The 27,779-nt window shown below is 37.3% G+C and overlaps 2 protein-coding genes across 6 annotated transcripts in view; one reads left to right on the forward strand and one right to left on the reverse strand.

Moving 5' to 3' along the window:
* The first annotated feature begins 5,222 nt into the window (after positions 1–5,222).
* Positions 5,223–6,365, forward strand: LOC122294924 (cytochrome b561 and DOMON domain-containing protein At3g25290-like). 2 transcript variants are annotated; one of them, XR_006237799.1, is made up of 3 exons: positions 5,268–5,339; positions 5,889–6,173; positions 6,314–6,365. XR_006237799.1 is itself a non-coding variant. In XM_043103914.1 (2 exons), exons 1-2 carry the CDS (start codon positions 5,238–5,240, stop codon positions 6,150–6,152), a joined length of 366 nt encoding a protein of 121 aa, XP_042959848.1. In that variant the 5' UTR covers positions 5,223–5,237; the 3' UTR covers positions 6,153–6,365. The 2 variants fall into 2 exon arrangements, 1 of the variants encoding a protein (XP_042959848.1); XM_043103914.1 differs by having other exon boundaries at positions 5,223–5,339; positions 5,889–6,365.
* Positions 6,366–15,193: 8,828 nt separating this feature from the next.
* The window catches only part of LOC122294862, a 28,956-nt gene continuing 16,370 nt past the window's right edge, over positions 15,194–27,779 (reverse strand). For 3 of the 4 annotated variants that reach the window (XM_043103853.1, XM_043103850.1, XM_043103851.1), the window contains 3 exons: positions 18,557–18,613; positions 18,000–18,433; positions 15,194–15,918 (listed from right to left, as the gene is read on the reverse strand). In XM_043103853.1, coding sequence (XP_042959787.1) covers positions 15,313–15,918; positions 18,000–18,433; positions 18,557–18,613 — 1,097 coding nt within the window. In that variant the 3' untranslated portion in view covers positions 15,194–15,312. The remainder of the gene's footprint in view (positions 15,919–17,999; positions 18,434–18,556; positions 18,614–27,779) is intronic. The other variant, XM_043103852.1, reaches the window with a different exon arrangement.

Genomic DNA, 27,779 nt, shown 5'->3' on the forward strand with positions numbered 1-27,779 from the left:
CCCAACATGGTCCCTCTTACTATTGTTGTACACTTGGATGTCATTAAAAAAGACCAAAATGGATTTTCTGAAAAAGGGCTTAAACATCTCATTCATGAGGCTTTAGAACATTGAGGGAGTATTAGTTAGCCCAAATGGCATAACTTAAAACTCATAGTAGCTCTCATGTGTTCTAAAAGATGTTTTATAGGCATCTTGGGGTTTGACATGGATCTACCATATCTGAGATCCCACCTAGAAAACATATTTGACCCATGTAGTTCATCCATTAATTCTTCCACTATAGGGATAGGAAACTTGTCCTTAATTATGACTTGATTGAGAGCCTGATAGTCCACACATAGACGCCATGTCCCATTTGCTTTTTTGACTAGCATTATAGAAGAGAAGTAAGGGCTCTGGCTGGGTTAAATGACCCCATTAGTTAAGAGTTCCTTAACTATCTTCTCTATTTCATCCTTTTGAAAGTAGGGGTAGCAATAGGACCCCATTGAAATAGATTTAAAAAGAGGTAGTAAGTTGATCAAGTGGTCATGGGACCTTTGGGGGGTAAGCCCTTAGGTTCCTTAAACACATCCCCATAAGTGTCTAGCTGCTATTGTATTGGTCCCATTGTCTTTCTTCTTCTGTCAATCTTGGTTCTTTAATCAAGTATAATAGCACTCCCTTAGCCTCAGTCTTGTGGAATTTATTCAAGGAGCCCTTCTCCTCAACCAACTGTGAGGCTGCCAACCTCAACCCTTGCATTCTGGTAAGTGAAGTGCATGGTGAATTTTTCAAAATTCCAAAGAATAGAACCCAAGGCCCTCAACCACTCTATTTCTAGCAGTATGTCACAACCAGCCAACACTAAAACATGGAATAGACATATAGAGATAGCAACTTAAAAAGTCCTAGATACCTTATTGCATCAGGAAATAAACTAAGAGAAGATACGGAGAACCAAGCTGTTAACCAAGTGGGGGAATTGATGCCTGTCATGGGACCAGTTTCCCTATCTGATTCTGAAGGTGCGCAAGAGTTAGTGCACCTGCAAAAAACCCAGGAAATTGTCTCAGATGAAGAAATACTGAAAGAAAATAGTGAAAGAGGTATAGGTTCTAGGAAGAGGAGTTCCTTTAGGGTCAAGAGCAGGCCATCAAAATTGAATTTATGAATCCTTTCTTATATTGGAATTTAAGGGGGCTTGGTACCTCCAAAGAGCAATTGATTAAAATGATAAAGAAATATAAAGTGAATGTGGTAGCCATTGCGGAACCTTTTGTCAATAAGCAGTGTATGGTTCGGTTACAGAATAGACTGGAGTTTGGGGGATGTATTTCTAATGAGGAGGCTGGAGGAAAATTATGGGTGCTGTGGAATACCAAGGTAAAGGTTACTGTTCAATCCATCAAGGGTCAAAGTATCTCGCTAATGGTTGAAGAGAAAAACAAACAAATCCTCGCATCTTTTGTCTATGCTAAATGTTCATACCTGGACCGTAGAAGACTTTGGGAGGATTTGAGCTTGTTGAGTACCGGAATCACACCTTGGATAATTATGGGAGATTTTAACATTATCCGTAATAATGATAAGAGGATTGGTGGAAGGCCCAGACCGACCATTGCTATTAGGGAATTCAATGATTTTATTGATGCGGTGGGTATGATTGAAACAAAGTTTGAAGGAAATAAGATGTCGTGGTGTAATGGGTAGCAAGGAAGAGCTCGTAGCTGGGCAAGACTGGATCGTTCTTTCATTAACTCAAAACTAATGCTGGAATTTCCAGGTTTGGGGATGACCTATTTGCCTAGACAAAACTCAGACCATTCCCCGCTAGTGGTGGCCATGGAGAAAAATGATAAACCGTATGGGTTCAGCCCCTTCAAATTCCAGAATATGTGGACCTCTCATGAGCTATTCCATGACTGTGTGCGAGGTGTTTGGCGTAAGGATCAGGTCGGACAAGGAATGGCTAGGTTGGCAAATAAATTAAAGGTTGTTAAAGGGGTGCTGAGAAGGTGGAACAAAGAGGTTTTTGGTTGGACTAATTCTCATATTCAGGGGCTTGAGGAACGGATATGTGGCCTGGAAGAAAAACTTCAGATGGGATTTTCTGAAGATGTTGAACTGGACCTGTTAGCATCGAAGGCTGAGCTGCATACATGGGAGAGTAGGGAGGAAACGAGGCTCGCCCAACAAGCCAAGCAAAGATGGCTTGAGAAGGGGGAGGGTAATGCCCAATTCTTCCGTGCTCTGTCTTCTAGAACCCATAGGGTGGTAAGGGAGATGGAAATAGGTGATAACAGATGGTTGAGGTCTCCTGAAGAGGTTCATGAGGGTGCTGTTGATTTTTTCAAGAATTTTCTGGTAGAATCCCATTTAAGTCCTGCTCCTGATTTGACTAGTTTAGTTGAACCTGTGGTGAGTCCAGCGGAAAATCTGAATATTCTAGAGCTTCCTTCAATCCAAGAGATAAAAGATGTTGTCTTCTCCATCCCCATTGAAAGTAGTCCGGGGTCAGATGGTTTTGGCTCAGGATTCTTTAAAGCCTGTTGGGAGACCATTGCTGAAGATGTTGTCGCTGCTGTCCATGATTTCTTTAGAGGTAATCCAATCCCAAAATATTTCTCTTCTTCTTTTTTGGTGTTGATTCCAAAGATCGAAAATCCAAAAAGCTTTGACAAGTTTCGCCCCATAAGCCTCTGTTCAGTTTTTTATAAAACTTGTTCAAAGCTCTTAGTGGGTCGGTTAGCACCACTGCTACCTCGCATTGTCTCCCAAGAACAGGGAGCTTTTATTCAGGGTAGAAGCATCTTGGAGAATATTAGCTTGATGCAAGAGATGGTTCAGTCCATTAATAAAAAAGTAAGAGGTGGAAATGTAGTTCTTAAAATCGACATGGCTAAGGCATACGACTCTGTTGCCTGGAAATTCCTCATTCAAGTCATGGCAGCCTTTGGTGAGTCCATCTTCCCCTTTCAATCCTTGTCTCATCCCTCATCTAATCCCCCTCAAAATCCTTCCCTTGTCTTTACAAAACCCTTGCCCGACTCTCTTGATTTTCCTACCACTGCCTTTCCCCATCATCCAGCCACTCCACCTTCCATTTCAGCACCACATTCATCACACCAACATATTCCTACATCCCACCATCCCCTCCCCTCTTCTCCTCATGATGACCCTTCCATTTCCACCCATGATACCCCACCTTCTCCTCCTCTTCGCAGGTCAAATAGAGTAAGGACAGCTCCACAATACTTGCAGGAATTTCACTGCCACCAGACTTCACTTTCAGCTCCTTCTCAATTGCTGTCCAAGTCTCCATCATCCTCTGCTGGTAATCCCTGCTCTCTAGCTAATTTTCTGAAATACCAGAATTTTTCTCCATCTTTTACTGCTTTTTCAAACTCCATTTCCATTGTTTCTGACCCAACAACTTACAAACAAGCTGTCAAACACCCTGGTTGGTGTCAAGCCATGAACTCTAAACTGTCAGCCTTAGAACAGAACCAGACCTGGATAATCACTGACTTACCTCCTGGAAAAGAGGCAATTGACTGTAAATATGTTTACAAAACAAAATTTCATGCTGATGGATCTGTAGAAAGGTTGAAGGCAAGGCTTGTTGCCAAGGGATTCACACAACAAGAAGGGATAGATTATACGGAGACCTTTTCTCCAGTCGCAAAGCTTGTTACTGCAAGAGTTTTATTATCTGTAGCAGCAGTACAAGGCTGGACACTTCTCCAATTTGATGTTAACAACGCCTTCCTCCATGGCGATTTGGATGAGGAAATATATATGCGCAAACCTCCTGGTTATGACAAAGGAGGACCCACTCAAGTTTGCAAGCTTCTCAAGAGTATCTATGGTCTTAAACAAGCTTCTCGACAATGGTATTCTAAATTCTCTTCCTCTCTTCTTGCCTTTGGATTTGAGCAATCTAAAGCTGATTACAGCTTGTTTACTAAACTAGATGGTTCATCTTTCACTGCCTTACTAGTTTATGTAGATGATATTATTGTGGCTGGTAATTGTTCCTCTTCCATTGCAACACTCAAATCTTTTCTGAACACTCAGTTTAAGATCAAAGATCTTGGTTGTTTGCGCTATTTTCTTGGTTTGGAAGTTGCAAGGTCTTCCAAAGGCATTCACTTATGCCAAAGAAAATATACTTTGGATATCTTGGCCGACTCAGGGACTCTTGGTAGCAAACCTCTCAAGCTGCCACTTGAGCAGAATTTTAAACTTAGCAAATCATCTGGTGCTCCACTCTCAGACCCGAGCTCTTATAGAAGACTCATTGGCCGTTTGCTATATCTAACCATCACTAGGCCTGATATATGTTATGCTGTCCAGCTCCTTAGTCAATTTATGGATCATCCCACCACTTCACACTTGGCTGCAGCTCATAAAATACTTCGGTACATCAAAGCAGCACCTGGACAGGGCATCTTGCTATCATCTTCCTCTCAACTTCAACTCAAGGCCAACTGTGATTCTGATTGGGCCTCGTATCCTGACACACGTCGTTCCGTGACTGGGTATTGCATTCTTCTAGGGGACTCACTTATTTCTTGGAAGTCCAAGAAACAATCTGTGGTATCTCGTTCTTCAGCTGAAGCTGAGTATCGCTCCATGGCTTCCACATGTTCTGAGCTTACTTGGCTTCGATATTTACTTCTTGATCTTCGGGTTCCTCATCCTCAGGCTGCATTGCTTTACTGTGACAACCAAGCAGCCCTCCACATTGCTGCCAATCCGGTCTTCCACGAACGTACAAAGCATATTGAGTTAGATTGTCACTTAATCAGAGACAAAATCCAAGAGGGTAGCATCATCACAGCTCACATTGCCTCAAAATGTCAACTTGCTGATATATTTACAAAAGCTTTACCTTCCTTTGTTCTTCAGTTGCATTTGTCCAAGATGGGAATAGTGAACCTTTATTCTCCATCTTGTGGGGGGCTATTACACACCATAGATGCTCAAACTGCAGGCCGTTCCTCTTCAAAAGAACCTACAAGTCGTTTAAGCTTAGAACCTGAAAAGGGATAAATTGTATTCTTTTCCAGTTTTGCTTATTTCCATTATTTTGATTCTTTGTAAATACTTATTATTCCTTTGCTTAGTCAGCTGCTATTTTTAGTATAGAAACGGTTAGTTTGTTACAGAAACGTGTATATGTAGGACAGATTGTACAGTGCTCATTACACAGAATATTGAGAAAGCATCTTCCCTCATCCTTCGTGCACATGCTCTCTGTTTTTCCAGCTTCTTCTTTTTTTCTCTTTGATTCCTTACACACTGATCACCGCAATATCAGGGTAGCCCTCTTTTGCCTGGCCACAGTGCAGGTAATGTCACTTCACAGAATGTGCCAACGTGGTATCTTTTGCTATCTGGTGATTAGCTAGTTTTGTATATTGTCGTAAGCTCCATAAAAAGTTGTCAGTGACTTAATGATGATTGTTGTTTCTTTATGTATTAAACTGAATTTCTTATCCGAATGTTTGATATTAGTATTCAAAACCTTATTAGTCGAGCTTTTAGATATTGAAGTTGCCAGATGCTCAAAATATTGAAGACGAATTAGGTATGCTATATTTACCACTGGGACTTAAACCTTTTGGTCAACCCCCACTTTCTTTTTTCTTAATTAATGTTGGAGTTCAAAACTTCAAAGAGATTTCGGCATTTTTTTAGCCTCAAAGAAATTTGTAAGTGAAAGAAACTGTGGAATGTTAGAGCTCCACGTTTGATGTTGTGTTGAGTAATGTTGCTGTATTTTGTTTTTGTTTGTTTATACATATTCTTGGCTTCAAATGGTTTAATTTGTATAATTTGGCAACATGCTGTGATGCCTAATTTTCTACTGATGGAACATCCTTGTTTGGCTTCTGCAGATCTTTGCTTTATTCTTGAGGCCAAAGAAGGACCACAAGTACCGCTTGTATTGGAATATCTACCACCATGCCCTTGGATACGCCATACTTGTCCTTGGCATTCTCAATATTTTTAAAGGTTATGACATCTTGCAACCTGCAAAGAACTGGAAATCAGCTTACATAATTGTGATCATTGTATTGGGTGCGATAGCCTTCTTGTTGGAAGCGATTACATGGATTGTAGTCTTGAAGAGGAAGTCTAGCAATTCCACCAAGCACTAGATGGATTCAACAATGAAGAAGGTAGGTATTAGTTGCTCATTTAGGTTCAAATACATTTGGTGCCGTTCTCTCATGGCAGATACTGATTTTGTAATATCCTTCTCTTCTTGATTGTGATATAACTTTCTCTTCCAAACTTTTGTTTGGTTTGTGTATAACAGCTTGATTTCTCTTGGATATCATACACTTAAAGATTGTTCAATCTTTCAGCTATACATGTCTTCTGTGTTCCAGAGGTTTGATTGATGAAACTTTCTAGGATGCATGCCTAATGACAAGAAACTTGAAGAGAATTATTCATCCATGATTTCCCGTTAATTTTTTTTTATCAGTATCTAGAATCTTATTGCTCTTTACTTTCTAGATTGCACTCATCACTATCAGAATGCTGAAAAGGGATTCCTCTTGAGCAGCTAGTGGCTTCAGCTACTAAAATCTCTTTTCACAGTGCCAAAGGTCTTACTTTTTTTTTTTTTTTTGATGGGCTCAAAGGTCTTACTTGACTTCAAAGTGGTTGCCAAAGTTATAGATTGTGTGCATGGGTACCGTATCAACAAAACAGCAAACTCAAGTTTCTTCCAAATGGGGATTGGCTAGATGACATTTCTTAACCTCGTTTGTTTTCAGAGATGAGATGAGATAAGATAAAATCTTTTGAGATATGTTGAGATAAGATGAGATTAGATGAGATATGTGTTTATTTTCAGAGATGAGATTAGATTAGTTTGACTTTGTTATAGTTAATAATATGATGAGACCCACAAATACTTGTAGTACCTTTTATAATATTTTATTTACTTATTTATTTACCAATGCTGCAATTTTCAAAGTTTTGGGTTCAGTCGTGAAAACAAACGAGAATCCTAAACTTGCTGATTAAGCATTGAAGTCCCACTTAACTCAAATTTAACCACCAAAACAGAGTAATTAAGCCATTTTATTTTGCTCCTATATGGGATTCTCTATCGATGCATCGGTCTCTCCCTCAATACCAGGAGGGACATGCCCTTCGTTTGAAGGATAGTTGTCAGGGTTGGTACAACTTGCCTAAATATGTGGAAGATTACAACCCAAAAAAAAAAAAAAAAAAATGACATAGAAGCACTTGGATTATGCTTTTGCTAAAGTGATATTTTGATGATAACCTCTAATCCACACGTATTCCACATCCCCTTATCTATGTAATAAGTACGTTAATTATCTCATGAAATTGAATAATCTAATTTTGAAAAAAAAAAAAAGAAGATATTTGATGAATTTGATTTTCTCCTTTTAAAATTATTGGATAGTTTGGAACATGGCCTTTGAAAAAGGAAAAGAGGGGAGGATTTAACTTATAGAGTGTTAGTCTATAAGTGAATCGTAGTAAAGTGCTAGTCTTTTTTAATATAATGATTTAAGATGTCAATTTTAATAATTTGACGTTATATTCTCAAATGTTGTATTTTGAAAAATACAAATGGATTTATTTTAAGAGAAGACAAAGAATTAAGAAATCTTTTCTTTAGATGCATGGAAAATAATTAACTCACAACTTTCGTAAAACTTTAACAAAGAAATTTATTTTTAGTGAAGTAAACTATTTGCACAAATTGATTATCAAATGATCCAGAAAGGAATTTTGCAAAAGTTAATTTATAAACTAATATAATTTTATTTGATATGTCATATCTACTTTACAGTAAAAAAAAAAAAAAATCTGATGTATCACATCAAATCACTTATAAATTTATTTTTAAAAAATTATTTTGTGAACACTTTTTTGTATAATTATAAAGAATTATTCACATATTTAGGTAGATTATAGGATTTAAATCGTATATTATTAAGACAACTATAAAGAAAAATCTGATTTACAAGTTTGTGTAGATAACAATCATACAAACTAAACCTTACTATTTAAAAGATGTAAATGATATATAATATGCGAGTAATGTTAGAGAAAGTTCTAGAGCATACAAGTCTCAGTGTACTCACTTTACAAAAAGTAAAATTCATTATAAAAAATAATTTTTTCATGTAAATTCTAAATTTATATATTTTTTCTACAGAAAGACACCAACTTATTGTTATCATTTCTCATTTTACAAACCTAATATGGTAAACTTATATATATATATATATATATATATAAAGGGGATGAGAGGTTTTGAATTCAAATTTTTCATTTGAAAAATCGGATCATATGCCATTAACCAATCATGCTCTCGGCTAATATGGTAAACTCATATGACAAGTCATCTGAATCCCATACAAAAATATAGACTAGCAACTTCTTGTTAACAGCTTATTTACAATTATAGATTAAAATAATATATTTTTTTAAGAATAATGCTTGTGTGTTTCTATAAATTTGATTACTCATTTTAACTGCTCATGTATTTAAATTTATTATTATTATTATTATTATTATTATTTTATTTAATCGTTAAGAAAGTGTATATTAATATATTGATCGTTAAGAAAGTGTATATTAATGTATTGATCTATTTTTTTATTTTTTAAAAATATTTAAATATGTTAAAAAATGTCAAAAGATAAAAAAAAAAAAAAATTAAAGAAATGGACAGCAAAATACGTAGCACGACTTCTTTTGGCAAATTACATAGCACGGCTTCTTTTTTAAAAGCGTGGCTCTACAACCACACATAAGGCATCCTTGCAATTTAAAATTTTTTTTATAGATATGAACATTTATAGAGTTTGATGTGAAACTTATACATACAAAATAAATATGAACATTTCTGCTCGAGTTTAATCTAAAAAGAATGCATAAACATGTGTAAGGTCTTATTCGAAACTTATACGGAAAAAAGTTTATCCTTCCCTTTGAATCATGTCTTATGCTTAGGACACTTAAACCTTCATGTGTCATTATTTCTTGCAAACTTCAATTGACACAATTCTTCTATATTTATCACCATCATTTCCTTCCTTTCCCAAAAGATATAAATTAAAAAAATAAATTTGTATCTAGATAACAACCATGCTACCAACTTATTCATCTCTCATTATTTTAATGAAATAATAATGCCTCTGAAGTAAACCATTATGTACAAAACTAAGAATTCCTATAGTTTGATATGGAGTAATTAATTCAATTTTCTTAAACATTGTACTTTTTTTACCCTTATCACTATTCACAATAATGATTAATGTTAGACTTAAAATGGATAAACCAAGGTCTAAAACTAGAGTCATTACCAAACGAGACCTTAGTTTAAAACTAACATACTCATATTTATTTAAACTATAGTCATTTTGTATAGAAAATCTTGTAATGGTATTCACATACTTATTGCAAAAAAAAAAAAAACATTTTGATGGCATTAATGCTTTGAGTTTGATACTCATAAACAATAATGGAATTTAAATCATTATTGATGAACTAATAGTGTCCTCGAGATCCCTCCTTTGGAAGTGAATCTCAATGCACAAAATGTTCCATCCATTTTTAAGTTCAAAATTTAAACCACTATCGAGAGTTTAAACTACTATGAATGAACTAATAGTGTCAACGAGATCCTTCATTCGGGAATGAACCCCAACACACAAAATATTATCTCCCATTTTTAAATTCTGTGGATGAACTAGTTGTATCATCATAATTCTCTTTTAGGAGTAAACTCTGGTATACAAAGTGTTCATCCAACCTTATTTTGATGGATGAACAGGTAATGTCATAAAGATCCTCCTTTGGGAGTAGATCTTGATACACAAAGCGTTCTCACCAGTATTAAATTTTGTGTATAAACTAACTGTATCAATAGAATTCTCCTTTTGGAGTAAACTTTGACATACAAATTATTCTCTCCAGCCTTATTTTGGTGGATGAACATTTAGTGTCATCAAGACCCTCCTTTGTGAGTAGATCTTGATACAAAATGCTTTCTCACCAATATTAAATTCTGTGGATGAACTAACTGTATCAACAGAATTCTCATTTGAGAGTAAATCTTAACACACAGAGTGTTCAATCCAACCTTAATTTAATGGATGGATTTGTAGTGTCATCAAGACCCTCATTTTGGAGTAAATCTTGGCACACAAAATTGTTCACTCCATCATATCCACCTTACTATAGAGTTAAATTATTTTTCACCAAAATTTAAGAAAATCTTGTACCTTTGAGCAACCAATATTTTCCTTAATTTAGGTATAAATCATTTGCCCATATTGGATAAACAATTATTTATGGCATAATAATAATAATAATAATAATAATAATAATAATAATAATAATAAGAGCCCAAAAATAAATATTAAATAATTCATACATGTATTTAATAATAAGAACATGCACATAAAAGAAAAATAAAATTTCAGATTGTTTCTTTTTTTTTTAAATAAAAACTAATATTACAATAATAATATTATACTATCATATAATCTAACTGGTCTGGGTCTGGACCAGATTGGTTCAGTAACCTGGGTCAAAACCTGGTTTAGTGCACTGGTCAAACGCTAGTTAGGCTGGACAATTGGGTCTAGTCAACAATAATCTTGCCATCTTGGGTAGGGCCTACGGTACAAGCTTGATTCTTTGGTCCAATTTCCCTTTTTTTTTTATGTTATTGGGTTGGGCTAGTTTTTCTAGCCCACTATGCTGGCCCATACACTCATTACTTTTTTAATATCTTGGAAAGCCCACAACCTAAGCCCTTTCTAGAAGAAACCCTAGGCTGCTTCTTCTTCTTCCCTCAGACTTAGTAGTGCCACACCAATCATACACACTTCCTTCGATTTGGCGCAACGGTGGATGTCACCAGGGAGGAGAAGACGGCATGGCGTCCCAAGCCTCCTTGTCACAACCCCCAGGAGAATTGGCCGGGACCACACCTCAACACAACTCATGAAGGGTCAGGACAGTCACATGGCTAGCCTGCTTGCATGCCTTGGCTCAGACCATGACATGCAACGGGCAACCATGGAGGCTATTGGCCATGCGCAAACCATGTGTGCAGGCTTGCGCGTGCCCTTGAGCATGCACCTATGTGCATACACCTACATGCGTGCCCCAGCACCACTTAGCGAGGCTAGTGGCGTGCCCTCACAGGCACGTCATTTAGCTCACGACGCCAACCCGTGCCTTGCAGGCAAGGCTAGTGGCGTGCCCATCTAGAGCACGACTCTAGCTCGTGCCTTGTAGGCGAGGCTAGTGGCATGCCATCCAGCGCCTGGCTCCAGCCCGTGCCTTACAGCCTCATAGTCCAGACCATCAACTTGGGCCATGCATGCTCATCGCCCAGGCCACCAGCCCAGGCCATGCAGGACCACCGCCCAAGCCACTTGATTGGGCACTACAGCAGCAACACGTCATCACCCTGTGCCCACCATCAGGCCTAGGCTTGGCACCATGCCATGCCCACCATTGGTAGGCCATGCACAGTGCCATGTCGTGCCCACTACCAGACCAACGCATGGCACCATGCCATGCCATGTAGTGAGCCGCAGACCAGACCATGACTAGCCTAGCCGTGGACCATGCACCACCATAGCCCACCATAGGCCATGCATGCCACAACCATAATGGACTAAATTATATATTTTATTATTTTTATTTATTTTATTTAAAGAATTGTTAATTATTATTTCATTTGCTTAATTTATTCATTTTAATTTTCCTAGGGACCTTTTAGGGGTTTCCACTTCATAAACTCTATAAATAAGACCCTTAGACATTTCTTTAGGATCTTTTGTCATTTTGAACATTGAGTGGCCAGCCATAGGCTTGAGAGTTTATCATTTTCGGTGCTTCTTGCACTTGGGCTCTTTTGGGGTGCAATTCGTGAATCCCCAAAGAGAGAATCACATCTTACAATTTGTGAATAGGTGTGATTCGATTTATCTTTTAATATTGAGGTTTCCATTCAATTCTTTGTGCAATTCGTGAATCAAAGATTGTTTGGTTCCTTTGTTCTTTTCATTTTCTCTCTTTGTGTTTTTGTTGGAGTTTTGTTGATTAATTGGAGTGAAGAGGCCGAACCCTTCATTGGGATTTCGGTTTGTGCTGTGGCTTGCAAGATCTCTTGTGTTCATGTGTTTTCTCCCATGTTCATGAGATTTTCTTGAAGTTTCTTGAAGATTCCCATCTCCCAAACACATATTTCGGCCAGCCCATACCATTGCCTTTCACACCACCTTCAATTGCCATAAACCACAAAACCCTAGCCCCACATCAAGCCCTACATGCCACCTATCAATTCCCATAACCAAACAAGCCCATAAACCCTAGATCTCACTTGAAGAATTCGGTCATAGCCTCCTTGGCTTGGCCGAAACCCTAGATCCTACTTTTTTTCATTTCCATTTTCCTTCCATAATTTGATTGGTCATCATCCCTTGATTGACTCACTCAAATTCCATTTCCCTCCAAAACAATTCAGCCCCTTATCCATCACACTCATTTTCGGCCAACCCTAGTCCATCTAGATTTCAAGATCTCAATTCCTATATTTTAGGAATTACACAATTCCTAACTTTTAGGATCTCCACAAGCCACCTTTGCCCTAGCCATGTACCCCCACTAGCCTTGGCCGAACCCTTCATCAAACCTAGCCTCAATCACTCATCACTAAACCCTAGCTAAGATTGCCCATCATCCAACCCTAGCACACAAATGGCGCCTAGCATCCCAAGGGTCACTTAGCCGTGCACCATCATCACCCAACCCGTGATTACTTAGCCCAAACACCATCTATACTTCCCACCATTGAACCCTAGCCTCATTTCACCAAAACTTCATTTTGGCTACACGTGATCTACACCAAGCAAATGAGTCATATCGATCACTTGAGGAGCAACAAGGAAAGGATTAGACCCTTAGTGTTTAGAGGCTTGACCAAGGTCCCCAACACTCCTCTCGCTGTCAATGTCCACCTCCAATCACAGTTATCTTCTTTTATTTTCTTTTTTTGCCGTATTAACCACCATGACCACAAAGGAGTTGGCGAGGAGGTTCAACGCTAAACTCCATACCCTGTTGTTTTATATTCAAAAACACCCATCTTTGAGATAGATCAGGCTACCAAACCGAGAGGTCTTTACAACAACAGTGGTGGAGCTCTTCCATCCCGGAGTACCAATGAGGGCACTCCGACCACCTTGCTCTGCCTCTTCTAGGCCCCACTCAGTGGCTCCTCATCATTGTTCTCTCTTTCTCTTTCTAGAGACAACACCATACAAGCAACAAGCACAGTTCGAAACAATTTCAAATTAAAGTTTTGAATTCCATTTCAGTAACTATTCTGGTTGAGGTACTAGAATTGAATATTTTGATACCAACATATTTCATTGTACCATTTCAAGATAGTCGTTATATAGATATATATATATATATAGAGAGAGAGAGAGAGAGAGAGAGAGAGAGAGAGAGAGAGAGAGAGAGAGAGAGAGAGAGAGAGAGAGAGAGAGAGAGAGAGAGAGAGAGAGAGAGAGAGAGAGAGAGAGAGAGAGAGAGAGATTATATTACAAAATAATATCAATACAAGTTTTCAAAATATATATACATGAAAAACTCAATAATAATTTTGAATATAAGTCTTAAAAATATACATATTTAAAAACTAGAAAGCTATGTTTTTTATGTTAACTCTAGCAACCCCGAGTTCATTTTTCACTTCCTCTAGATAAAGAACAAAGAGATTGTTTTTATAAAAACAACAATTAATCGCCAACACAAAAAGTGCATCGTAGGTGTTTGTGGGTCATTGCCTTTTTCTTCATTTTCATAGTAGGCTGGGAGAAAATCATGCAAAAAGCTGTAGTTGTTTCATCAGTTATGAGACTATTGCTTGAAAAATGAGTCAAAAAGGCTAAAAATTTTCTATTATAGCTTCTGGACCGGAATGAGCATTTCAGTCGAAACATTGGAATTCAGAATGAAATATCCACATTCACCGTGCCTATACGGTAAATTTAAGCCATTTTGGCTAGAAGGAAACAAAATAAAAACATTGTTTCAAATACACATGAATAATATCAATATGAAAAATTTTTACATATGCGAAATCAAGACTACAATTTTATGAACAGGTGGGACATTCACGTAGAATCCTAAGCAGCATATGTTCTTGTCTCAAACCGAAGAGAAAAACAAAAATAAACCAAGAGAAGCAGTACTGTCATGCATGCATATTTTATATGGTTACAATGTATTTATCAAGATCATAAAAAATCTGTAACCCGGCTCTGATACTACATGTTAAATATTTTAATATTAACATTAATAATTAGATTTTCAATTTTCTATTATCCACAATAATATAATAATATAACAGTTAAAAGACGTACCTTTCTCTATCTTAGTTCGATGAAAAATTTGATCTGGCTATGAGAAAAGAATCACCTTAGCAACTTTACCTCAGAGTGTCTCTCGATGGCTAAAGACACACTAATATTGTAGGTGAGAACCCTTGATCACTCAGTACAGTGGAAGACTTTGTATCCCACTGTGATTAGATATACAAGTATTCTGGTCCTACTGTGACTCATTAAATTAAATGATAAGATTAAATTAGTCTAAACCCATGAGTGTGTGGGACATAAAGTTTAAATAAAACTCTTGCACTATTATGACGATTTAATTTAATCGAAAATGTATACACCATACAGTTTCTTGAGAAAGTAATATTCCATATATGACAATAACTCTATAACCCTACAACACTAATAATCTTGTGTAGGCCGTTAAGGATACTTCTTGGCAGGTAAACTTCTAGAGTAATTTATTGCAATAGGATGTATTATATTCTTGGATTTGGACTTATGATAATTCTTATCTGTATTATAAGATTTAGAACTGGGCAAAAATAATTACATAAAACTAATATTATAATATTTATTGAACATTTAATTATGCTAGAGAAATTGAGATGCTCTATTTTATGTGTCTATCATTTTCGCACTTTAGATCCTAGAACTTGGATAGAAATTTTAGGAGACCTTAGTACTCCCTTTTATTTGCCGAATTAAATATCTAAAATAGGAAAAAGAAAAAGATATGATCATATTGGGTGATCATCAATCTAAAATATAAAACATAACATGCAACAAACGTTGGCTAAATATTCATTAACCTGTCCCATTATACAAAACTCATCAATTCTAGTTAATATGTCAAATATTAATGGAACAATATTATAACAAATGAGGAAAAAAGTCAAAACCAAAGCTTCATGTTCCTATCAAAGATGCCCGATCCATAGGTTGAAACAAACATGTCAACAAGAAGGCGAAATGGCATCGATACAAATAAAATGGGAACACAAGCCAAACTAATGATAGGAACAAAAATCCATGATTCCCCACGTAATGTAAGTAAAAGGGCAGTAGAAAAGGCTATCATCATAGTTATGATGGACAAGAAAAGAGTAAAAAAACCTATTATCATCTTTCTGGGCAATGATATAAGAAAGTCTTCATCTGCATAACGTGAGGTGAAGATTCCCAAAAACATTAATACTGCAGTCGAGGAAGAAAAGAACGACACAGAATCAACAATTATAAAGATCTTAAACAGTTTGTCATGTGCTAGAATTGGCAAGCCGGTTTCTTGATGGTTACCACCTGGAATAGTAAATGCTGCCGCAAACATAATTGTAATGATGAGAGTTCCTACCACTGAACCAGAAGTTGTTGTGGCCTTCATCCATTTCTCTCCCTTTTCCCTCAAATTCCTGTGGGTCTTCGTAAACAAATCTCTAGCACTCAAACCATCTCTATTTAAAAGTTCCTTACTCATGGGAGGGCAAATTCTTTCAACCTCCTGCATTTATTAAACAAAATCTTAGAAAGAAAGCAATTAAAAGTTAAAATACAACAAAAAATTATCCATCGATATTTGACATTCTATTCATCTCCTTAGATCTCCTGCAATACTGACTGATTCCGAGGTCCCTTAAGATGGAGCACTCTTATTGGATTCTGCAAATGCAAATCCAATGGAGAGTTTGGCTAATAGAATCTCAAAATGTGCTGTATTGAATTATGCAAATATAAAAGGAAATGACTTTTTGGTATAGTAAGTTATTAAGTTATTTGGGTCAAATTTGATAGTCACTATAGCATGACCGAAAGGAATAAAAAATATTTTCTTGTGTACAAACACTCTCTCTCTTCCCTCGATTTTGGCTTCTATGGAACTCTTTTTTTTTTTTTTTCCTTTCTTCCCACGTGTTCTTCCTCTCTTGCAACAGCACGTGTTTCATTATTCTTCTTTTTTCTTTTTCTTTTTCCTTATTTCCTACCGTGATTTGGTTGCAACAGTTTTTTGAGAGCCATAATATTATTAATAATTAACATATAATTGGTTTAATGGTAAAATATGATAAAATTAAATAAATTCAAATTTTTAAAAAATTAAATTAATATTATTTTATTATTATATAAAGAATAAATGATAATTCCATGTAGGTATTGGATATCAATGAAATAGGCGAAATCAAATTCATACCATATTAGTTAAAACTTAGATTTGGCTTTTGGCTATTCTAACGAGGGTATAGATTGAGCAACGTACTCTGTGCAAACTGCACAATGGTCGAATTATATATACGTATATCTAGCATTCTTCTTCCTACAAAGTGAATTGTATGACATGTTTGGTCCTTGGAATGAGATTAATTTCTATTCTTAGTGAGAACTCCTAGTGAGAATAGGAATGCTCTTTCATAATCTTTTGTTTGATGGCAAAAGATGAATATCACAATGCAATTGAAGTGAAAATTTTAAAATATCTAATCATTGCAATTTTTTATTTATAAAAATACAACTATTCTTATTTTTATCTTTTAAAAAAAATTATATGTATATATTAATAACTAGATGGTGGCCGGACTGCTTTATGTCAAACCTAGGGCATGGCCAGACCACCACGATGGCATGGCTGAGGGGATCTTTTTTCATATATCTTTTACAGTTAGATGAATAAAAATGCCAAATTTATAAAAAGGCATTGTTAAGCTAACTTGTTAACATTTAGATATGGGTTTCTCACTAAATGTTAATGAGAAATTAAATTTACTATCATAGCGTGCAAGAGTTGTGCACTTTTAAAAAAAAAAAAAAAAAAAGTAAATATAAGACTCACATGAGAAAATTAATTTTGAAAAGTGATATTTGCAGTTATGGAGTGCGCAAGTGCCGCACAATTCATTTGAAAAAAAAAAGTAAATATGAGACTCACATGAAAAATAAAATTAATTTTTTAATAGTGGACCACACTCTTTTTCAAAATGATTACGCAGCGCTTGTGCACTCAACAACTATATTTAACATGACTAATTAATTTTTTATACTGGACTCCACACTTTTTCAAAAAAAAGTATGCCACTTGCACAATCAATGATTATATATAGCATTTTTTGACACCCCTTATAAGTTTATTCTATGTATAGAATGTAAACAAAAATTTAGCTTTCTAATTAATAGAGAACCCGATTGGTAGTAGTGGTCATAAAGTAGCCGTTGGGAAAACAAAAGTTACTCTTATATGATTCCATATACGGTAGCGTTTTTAAAATCTTAAAAAATTCTATATATTTCCAAGAAGATTAATGAATTGCAAAAACAAATAAATAAATAAATAAATAGAGTACTACTGCTACATGTACTTACAAGACTCATGTTGTTAGTTTTAATTTGAATTTCAAATTTTGTGATTTTCAATGTATCAATGATCAATACGTGAAGTAGTTTTTTGTAAATTTTTCTTAAATACATTTAACACTAAATACTAGCATTTTCCACACAAAAAATATTGGAGAGGAAAACGTACGTTTTAAAAGAAAGCAGATAAGTAAAGAGAGTATAGCCGAGAAATCTAAAGTGAGAGATCGAGCTACTGACCTTAAACCATTGTATTTCTCTTTGCATTTGCAAAACTGAACCTGTGATGTGATCAATAGGAGTGACTTCGGTTAACTTCCCTGCCGTATGTAATATGGTATTGCCATCATTATCTCGATAACGCAATAGGTCATTCTTCTGTTTTAACCCGTATATAAGGTTAAAGATTTGATGTTGACGGTGTAGGACAGCATAATGGAATATGGTCATTCCACTAGAGTTACGGATGAAGTACAATTCCGTATTTGCTTCGAGCATTTCAGAAACAAATACGAAGTTCCCTCTGCTGATAGCACTGAAGATTGTGTCCGCAATAATGTCTGAACACATATTAATATCTGAAATTCGTATGGATCGTATCACTTTCCAAATGCGAGATAAAAGATCTTGAAATTCGATATCTACCAACGTTGCTTCATATAAATCCTTAAGTCCTAATTTGGCAATTACAAAACAATGCAGATTTAAGTGAATGAAACAATAAATGAAAAAGAAAGGGACAAAACAAAAATAAAATAAAATTAATCAAGAAGTTATGTTGAATGGAAGCAATATACCGAAGAGGTTCAAGAGACTTGAAACTGTTTGGCGACGTTGGCGCAAAAGAGCTTGCCCTACAAAGCAAAGTTTGCTCATAAAAAACAACAATTAGAAAATTATTACTAATTAAATGAAAAAAAAATGGTGGTTATTAATATTGAAATGTACCTTTGAGGTGTTTGTGCATATTCCCATTACTAAAACCTGTTGCTCTGTAAGCAATTATTTAACTTCTAATTTGTAAAATCAGCTAATTTAGAAATTAGTGAACATTCTGGTCATCGAAAATGGCAATTTAAGGGAAGTTCTCTTGTACAGCATTCGATCATAAGTCTAAAAAACTTGGGTCATATGATGTTGAAATATTAAATGCAACATATGTTTTAAGTCTAAAAACCTTGGGTCATATGATGTTGAAATATTAAATGCAATATATGTTAATGAAAAATAATAATATGTAATTGGTGTTGGGGAAATCAAGACACATGTATGTGCGCACACAGTGACAACAAGAGTTTAACAACAACTGCCTACCTCCACAGAGAAAGAGCTTCACTATTAAACAATGGAACACATAAAATACAAAGGAAGAGGATCACATTCCACTACCCTTAACTCTCTTCTTTTTTCACAGAGCTCACCCTGACTCTCTCTCTCTTTCTCTTCTTAGCTCTTCATGCTAGAGCTCTTCCTTGTTGTGCATTTCCTTCATCAGATGGCCTTTCCTTTTATAGGAGAGATTTAAGAGGCTTGTAGCCTCCATCCTTGACAAAGGAAAGCAACCATTGTTGATAGTAGCAGCAGATGTTAAAGGAGAGGAGAGGCAGCCTGCATTCTTTGACAACCACCAACCTTGACTTTCTAGATGGTGATTGGGTGTGGACCATTCAATTCTCCCCCTCCATGCCCATCAGAGGAGAACGCTCTATAGTTAGAGGTCATCCCGGCTATGTCTTTGCATAGCTCGAGCTTCTCACTAGTAACCACATTCGTCAGCATGTCTGTTGGCTTCTCTTTCATATGGATCTTCACAAGCTTTAATAGTTGTTGTTCCATCGCTTCATGTATCCAACGATAGCAGATATCAATATGCTTGGTGCAGGCATGGTACATTGAATTCTTGCTCAAGTCTAGAGCACTTTGACTGTCACAATGTACCTTGTAGTCTTCTTGACTAACCCCTAGTTCGTGGAGAAACCACTTCATCCACAACATCTGCCTCTGTTGTAGATAAAGCAACACACTTCTACAACTTGGACTGCCAAGAGACAACTCCTCCTGAAAAAGTGAAGAAAAGTTTTGAAGTAGATTTTCTACCATCCATGTCTCTTGCCATATTTGAATCAATATAGCCTTCCAGAATTGGTTTAGCTCCCCTAAAACACAAGCATAACTTTGACGTACCCTTCAGGTACCTGAGAATCCACTTCACAGCTTCCCAATGATCATTTCCTAGATTTGAAAGGAATTTGCTCACCATGCCTACAGCATGAGCAATATCTGGTCATGTACAGACCATTACGTACATCAAGCTTCCTACAGCTGAGGAGTAAGGGATTGCTTCCATCTCTTCAATCTCTTTCTTTAAAGAGGTACATGAGCTCTTGCTTAATTTGAAGTGGTTAGCTTGTGGAGTATTGACTGGCTTGGCATCTCCCATGTTGAAACGTTTGATCACCCGTTCAACATATTTTTGTTGTGATAGCAACAATCCTTTGGCTTATCATGAACAACCCTCATGCCCAAAATCTGTTGTTCTAGGCCTAAGTCCTTCATGTCAAAGGACAGTTCCTTCTTTAGTTTGTTAATCATGGACCTATCCTCACCAATGATTAACATATCATCAACGTAAAGAATGAGTATAACAAACCTCTCAAGTTGGCTACCAGTCCGAGTACAACTCGAATTAAGGACATGTTCACCATCGGTAAAAAGATTTCATCAAAGTCTATTCTTTTGTTCTATAGGAACCCTTCAACAACCAATATGGCCTTGTGCTTCACAAGCCTTCCCTGTCCATCTTTCTTCAACTTGGACACCCACTCGTTTTTAAGTGGTTTCTTTCCTTCAGGAAGCTGCACCAACTCATAGGTCTAATGTTTTTGCAAAGAACTCATTTCTTCTTACATTGCCTGCATCAATAGGCTTCTATCAGCATAAGTTTGAATTTCATGGAAGCTCTCTAGCTCCCCCTAATTAGTAAGTAGAATATAGTCTAATTTTGGATATCTCCTCGACGGAATCAATGGGTGGCCTCTTGCCAATCTTCTTGGTTGAGCTTCATCAACCAAATGAGGTTCCTCACCATCTAAGCCTTGTGGTGGTAGTCCAGCTTCTGGTGGAAAGGGTTCTTGCTGCCCCTACTCAACACCCTTAGCTTCTTCTTCTGCTTCTGGATCTTAACCCAACATATCCTCAATATTTGTGGCAACCTATAATGGTGTAGGATATGGAGTATTGGAACTAAGCTCTCTTGATTTTTGAGTAAGCTCACTTTGTCAGGAGATCCCATAACTAGTATCCAAACTCTTCATCTCCTTATCCACTGAAGATACACATAGTTGACTTGACACGAGCTTCTGTCTCAGCTCTTTGGATATGTGTACAAAGGCTTTGCACCCAAACACTCTCAGGTAAGAGTAAGAGACATCTCTTCTAAACCACACTTGAACATGATCTGTTGATCAGGTAACAAGCAGCACGAACAACATGATGGTTTGATTCCTTTCGGCTGCATCATTATGTTGTGGGGTACGTGGGTAGAACATACACCCAGACTGTTACCTCCCAATGACTCTTCTTCCGTGGGACCACATACATTAGAGTGTACCAGACTCAACAACTCTGATCTCCTATTCGTAGAGGAATTAAACGAGACTCAACGTTGTTTTTCCAAACAAACAACAATCACAAGGGTTCAATGCAATGCACAAGCGTATCCAACCCTTTCTCACTCATGTGTCCGAGTCTCTTATGCCACAGATTTAGTGATACCTCCGCTTCCACTGAGTTGAGGCTATTAGAACCGATCTTCACATGAGTTTTGTACAACGTACCACAAATGCGTTCTCGGGCGACAACTATGAAACCTTGTGACAACTTCCAAGTGCCTTACTAAAGTAGCTGTCATAGCCCTATCGATCAAGGACTATCCCAGAAATCAAATTGAGCCGAAGGTTAGGAACGTGTCAAACATCTTTCAACAGCATGATGCAACCAATCTTGTCGCTGCTAGAGAGTACCGCTACATCTCCCGAAAAGTGACTAGAGTTTCATCATCTTCTTTCTGACTGCTTTGACCTTGCTCTCTTAGAAATTTGCAGCAGTTCTTCCTCACGTGGCCTTTTTTGCCACAATGGTAACACTTCAAGTTACCCTTCTGCTGGTTCGTGCTGTCGTTGGACCTTCCATGTGTCTGAGACTTCTCTTGTTTCTGCCTTCACTTCTGGCTTTTCCATTACCTTGAGGCCTATCTTTACTCTCTATAACGAGGGAAAGAGACTGATTCATGCTCGTTTCCTTCCATATGTCCTCTTCATTGAAGAGGGCATCCTTGACCATCATCATGGTAAGTTTGCCATCTGGAGTAGAGTTACTCAGGGAGACCACCAGTATCGCTCAACTGTCTTGTAATGAGCTGAGAAGTACCAGGGCTTATTCTTCATTGCCAAGAATGAACTTGGCAGACTCAATCTGGTTAACTAGGTTTTGAAACTCACTAGTGTGCTTGGCAACAGAGGTATCGCTCTTCAACTTAACAAGCTGTCTCATCAAGAGGGCCTTGTTTCGAGCACTCTTCGCTTGATACATAGCCTCTAGCTTCTTCTAGGGTGTATATGCATCCGTCTCTTGGGCCACGTGGTGAAAGACACTATGGTCAATCCATTATTTGATTTGATTGATAGTCTTCTTGTGCATATTTTTCCACATTTGATCTGTAACTTCATTTAGCTTCATCCCTTCATTTTCTAAGGGGTCAGACAGATCTTTACAGTTCAGGAGATCCTTCATTCGAGGTCTCCAAAGACTGTAGTTTAAGGAAGTTAGCTTTATCATGGCGCCTGATGCTGAATCCTCCATGGACTTAGATTGATTCTAAGTTCAAAATGCAAGTACAAAATCTTCAAGGTGGAATCATGACAATCGAACAGCATGGTTGTGTCCAGAACGCCTAATTTTGTTAAGAATGAATGTTGTTTCGTAAAAATTGGCCTCAGATAGCACAAGGAAACCAAAACAGGAAATTTGGTACATGCAGCATGTGGGGCTCGTGGGGCACATAGGTGTGTGCAAGTCACGCACCTTCTACGCTGGGGCGTGTGGGCATGACTGAGGCGTGTGTATCACACGAGCCTTAAGCCTTCAGTGTGTATGGGGGCGCGTTAGCATGTGTCCTTCACTCACTAAGTCTTTGGGGGTGTGTAGGGCCTCGTGGGAGTGTGTCCCTCATGCACTCAGTTGCTAGGAGGACGGGTCTAAACTGGGTTGGACCAGTCTAGGCACATGGTGCAAGTAGGCCTCACTCACCGATCTTCTAACGGCGTGTGTGACGTCTTCTCGGCCTCTAGTTTACACTGTTGGTCTTGTTTTGTCAAGACGAACACTTTGATATATTCAAATTTTGAAACTAAGCAAATACCATAATCGAGTTTTTTTCTAAAAAAACTCCTCCCAACAACAAGGCTCGGATATCATTTGCTGGGGAGATCAAGACACATGCACTCGCAAACTGCCTACGTCCACAAAGAAAGAGCTCTGCTATTAAATAGTAGAAAACAGAAAATATAACAAAGGATGAGAATCACATCCCACTCAACTCAACTCTCTTGTTTTTTTTCTCAACACTCACCCTGGCTCTCTGTCTTTCTCTTCTCAGCTCTTCATGCTAGAGCTCTTCCTTGTTGTGCATTTCCTTCATCAGATGGCCTCTCCTTTTATCGGAGAGATTTGAGAGGCATGCAGCCTCCATCCTTGACAAAGGAAAGCCACCATTGTTGATAGCAGCAGCAAATGGTGAAGGAGAGGAGAGGCAGCCTGCATTCTTTGACAGCCACCAACCTTGACTTTCTAGATGGTAGTTGGACGTGGACCCTTCAATTGGCATATTCTTGTGGCGAAATTCAGTTATATTGATATGTAAATATGTTTGGTAGAGCTTTGGTTGAAATTCGAACCAAAGAAAAAGACAATACAACAAATTGGACTTTTTGCCATGGATTCTTTTTACGCCATATAGATTGGTGACAATAAGTGAGCTATTGCCACAAAAATTAGTAGTGGGAGTAAAACTAGACTTTTTTCCATGAGATTATAGTGGTGGATAAGAATTAGTGAGAACATATCTTTTGTAACGATATAATAATTTTTCTTCACGAGTTGTCTTCATGGAAGTCAAAACTGAGCCTAAAATTATGGTTGTGATGGGTATAAGCTTTTTCCCACGAGAAACTCATGTAATCGGGGCTACTGGTTCTGGCCGCAAAAAGTAAATGTAATATATTGGTCCCCGCCCCGCCCCCGCGAGAATATCCTGTTTGGGTAAAAATATAGACGTACATTAATATTGTATTTTTCGCCCCACCTACCAGCTCTGCGATTACCCCTGTCTTCCCCCTCCCACTCCCGAAGCCAATATCCCCCCGGCCCCCCCTCCCTTCGCCGCAGCCGCTGATCCGATCCCCACCTCCTCTCGGTCGCGCTACCACGAAATCTCCAACCCCTCCCTCGCATACCCAGTGCATCTCCCCCGTTGGTAGGGTAACCCATTTCCCCACACTAACCTCTCCCCCCCGCGCAGCCCCGATTTCCCCATCACCCTTTCGTGCAGCCCTGTTTCCACCAAGAACTATACTTCACGCGTGGATTTGCTCTAAACCAGCGCCCACCCCGACACCCATTGTTTGTAAGTTATCAATTTCTTCCCTAACCGATGTAATTTTCCACTGAATATCCAAAGTTACTTGTCCCATAGATGTTGTTGCATTTTAGGCGTATTATAAATCAGATTATACGCACTTTGTGGTAGTAATTTATTTCATGTAATTCTGCTCCATGGATTTTGCCCCGTGTTTTTTTCCCCTGATAATGTGCTGCGTAGTTTGGGTGATGATTACTCTAGCATGCCTGATTTTCATTATTCCCTGCATGGATTTTGCCATGGATTTCAATCTATTCTTTTACTGGTTTTGATTGTCCTTCATTCGTGTTTTTGAACCTTTTTGTAGTAGCTTTGACTGAACTATACTGTCATGGATTCCCGACTAGTACCACTGGTTGTCATCTCTTGCTAGAGTAAGTGATTTTCACAAGAGCAAGCTTTTGAATACAACAGAGCATATAATGAATTATATTTGGTTTTCTGTCTATATGGTTAATGATAGCTTTAGGATATTCTACTACCGGTCCACTACCCTTCCAAATTAATTTGACACCTTTTCTTCCTATCTTCTGTCTTCTTTGAGATCCCTCAAGGAAACACCAGCCCAGACCCCTCTTTCTCTTGTCTGCTCTCTCTCTCTCTCTCTCTCTCTCTCTCTCTCTCTCTCTCTCTCTCTCTCTCTCTCTCTCATGCTTGCCCCCAAGACCCATAATAGTGGGTCCCCAACACACTATTTTTGAATAACAGTGAGGTCACCGAGTCCTACCAGGCTTATGACTCCTTGTTAAATAATTTCCCAAATATCATATAAGGGAACTGATTTCTAATATTTGTATTTCATAGAGAATTATTTAAGGCATATATTATGTATTCGCTAATTGGGGGCTCCAACTCCTAGTAGGTATGATCGAAACAATGCTTACACAAGGGTCGAGATCAATTGTAAGATCCAGCCCCTTCAAACTCATCCAGCCCCAATTTATTGCCACTTAATTCATCCCCTAACTCTAGGATACATATTAAGTCAGTCTTAAATGCATGAATGAGGTTTTTATATTGTTTTATAGCCATTCTCATTCACCATAAAACTGTATGCTCTTGGGGTCCCCACCAATCTTGCAATATTGGTGGAAACAAGAGCTATTGAGGATATAGTAATAGTTTGTTCTCATATTCTTCTATATAGAGGGAAGCCCACTTGCCTTCCATCCACTATTAGTTTGATGCCAAAACCAATGTCAACTAGTTGCGTAACCCCTCCTAATGGTATAATCCTTTAGTCACCAACACACTAACTAGATCAACAGTCAACAATATTGTACTGATGTATATTGTATATATGTTATATAAAAACATGTTAGTAAGTGATAATTGAGCATATAACTCCAGTATATACAGTTTCAGTTGTTTGTACAAAAAGTATTCTTAACAACTTATATTTGGGATAGAATAGATATTCAAATTCAGTATTGAAACTTGTGGATTCAATGTAATTGAAGTTAAATATGGATATTAGAAACTTGCATGTTTAGATACTGAAACTGTAGATCTGCATCCCCACTGCAGCTGAGAGGCACTACCAGTGGACCAAAAAATTCCTGGTATATAATTTTTGCCATATTTGCTAACTACTACAATCAGTTTTGAATACTTGATTGACTTGAGAGTATTCAAAACCATATTCTGGACATAAGCCAATGGGGAAGGTGGCATAATGCCATGAATTACGTATAAAAAAAAAAGAAAACTAAATTGGGTACAATTCCTTTGTATTTGTTCTCGACCCATCAATCCCAACATTGCTTGAATTTTGAATTATGCGTGCCCTTTCAATCTGCCCTGTTTTTAAAGACTAAAACTCAGTAATTCTTTCATTTTATTTGCATTTGTTGATCACCTTTTTAACTGGGTATCATAGACTCTTTTTGAATTCAACAAAACACATAAATTTATCCTGAAGTAGATAGCATTAGATTCGATCATTCATCCATTCATCATCTTTGAATACATACGTCAGGACACATGATTGAGTACCACTTAATCATGTACTGACTTGTATTTTGCATCAATTTCTCAGACAGGCAATGGAATTTATCGTCAAATCCAAATTTGAAGATAATGGTTTGTTAAGCTTTGAATAAACCCACTACGAACAAGTGTAGGATATTTTTGCAGCTGAATAACAGGGGATATTAGATGCTTTTAACTTTGTGGACTCTCATGATATTTTGTTGGACACCACCCTACTTGCAATTTTGATTAAAAGTCCTTTGTATACATGAGTAATTAATTATAATTGTGGCTGTAACATTCTATAAGTAGGTATAACTTCTCCCATTTAGCCTCAACGCCCAAATGTTTATCCCAAAAACCAACAACAATACTTTAGAAATCTTATAAGACGCTGTCTGCGGATCTATTACATCAAAAGGTATGTTAAGGTCCCTTAGAAAAAATCCCACATATGGTAACTATATGATCAGTCCCAAAACCTGGACTGATTTTAACTCAAATATATAATTTGATCCCGAGTTGTGCTTACCCCCTCCTAATAGTTTAAATCTTTAGCATCCAAACTTACTCCCTAGAAATGAATAGTCTACAATATTTAATTGGTGTAGCCCTTAATTTTTTTAAATTAATGTATTCAACTCTGAAAAAGATTTGCTTATATAGAATGCCCTTATGTCCTTATCCTTGCCTCCTCTGAATATCACCTTTATGAGCAACTGTTGTTGATTTTTGTTGAACCATGGATAACCTACTACTTACCATATGTAATCTTCTCCATGGTGAGTACATATAGACCTTCATTTCCCTTTGGCATACTACATCTAAGATTCCAATAGAATTTGACTATTGGACGCATAAACATTACTCACGTTTGTGGAGAAGAATCTGTTTGTAGGTTACAAGTATATGATTTGATATACTTTAGCTTATCCTTGGAATTGACTACCCATTAATGAGATATCACTTAGTTATCTCATGATTATAAGAATTTCCACCTTACAACTGGTTTACAGCAGTGTGCGAGTTATTTAATGTAGAATTACAACTTGGTATTCCAGTTTTCTAAGCTCATAATGCTATGATAGAAGACTAATATCATTTAATTTTCTATTCGAAGGTCATTATGTCCATGTGCCAAAGCTGTCCTAATTAGCCTTTTGCTGCTAATTCACCCAGATACATAAGATGGATAAGTCTTGGGTGCATATTGAAGATAGATTGCATTCCACTGAGTATGATCAAGGTGTTCGACAATTCTTAGCCATGGCGCAAGCACATTCATCAACACCCAATCAGATTAGGTGTCCATGTAAGAGATGCCGGAATAGAGCTTTCCACTCTATTCGTAT

Source organism: Carya illinoinensis, chromosome 14 (assembly GCF_018687715.1).
Source record: "Carya illinoinensis cultivar Pawnee chromosome 14, C.illinoinensisPawnee_v1, whole genome shotgun sequence".
NCBI lineage: Eukaryota > Viridiplantae > Streptophyta > Magnoliopsida > Fagales > Juglandaceae > Carya > Carya illinoinensis.

What these genes read in the sequence shown, in the direction of transcription:
- LOC122294924 (XM_043103914.1), top strand. Translation starts at nt 5,238, where the DNA reads ATGCTCTCTGTTTTTCCAGCTTCTTCTTTTTTTCTCTTTGATTCCTTA. An exon ending in TTTGCCTGGCCACAGTGCAG is followed by an intron (nt 5,340 to 5,888) that starts GTAATGTCACTT and finishes TGGCTTCTGCAG; the next exon opens with ATCTTTGCTTTATTCTTGAG.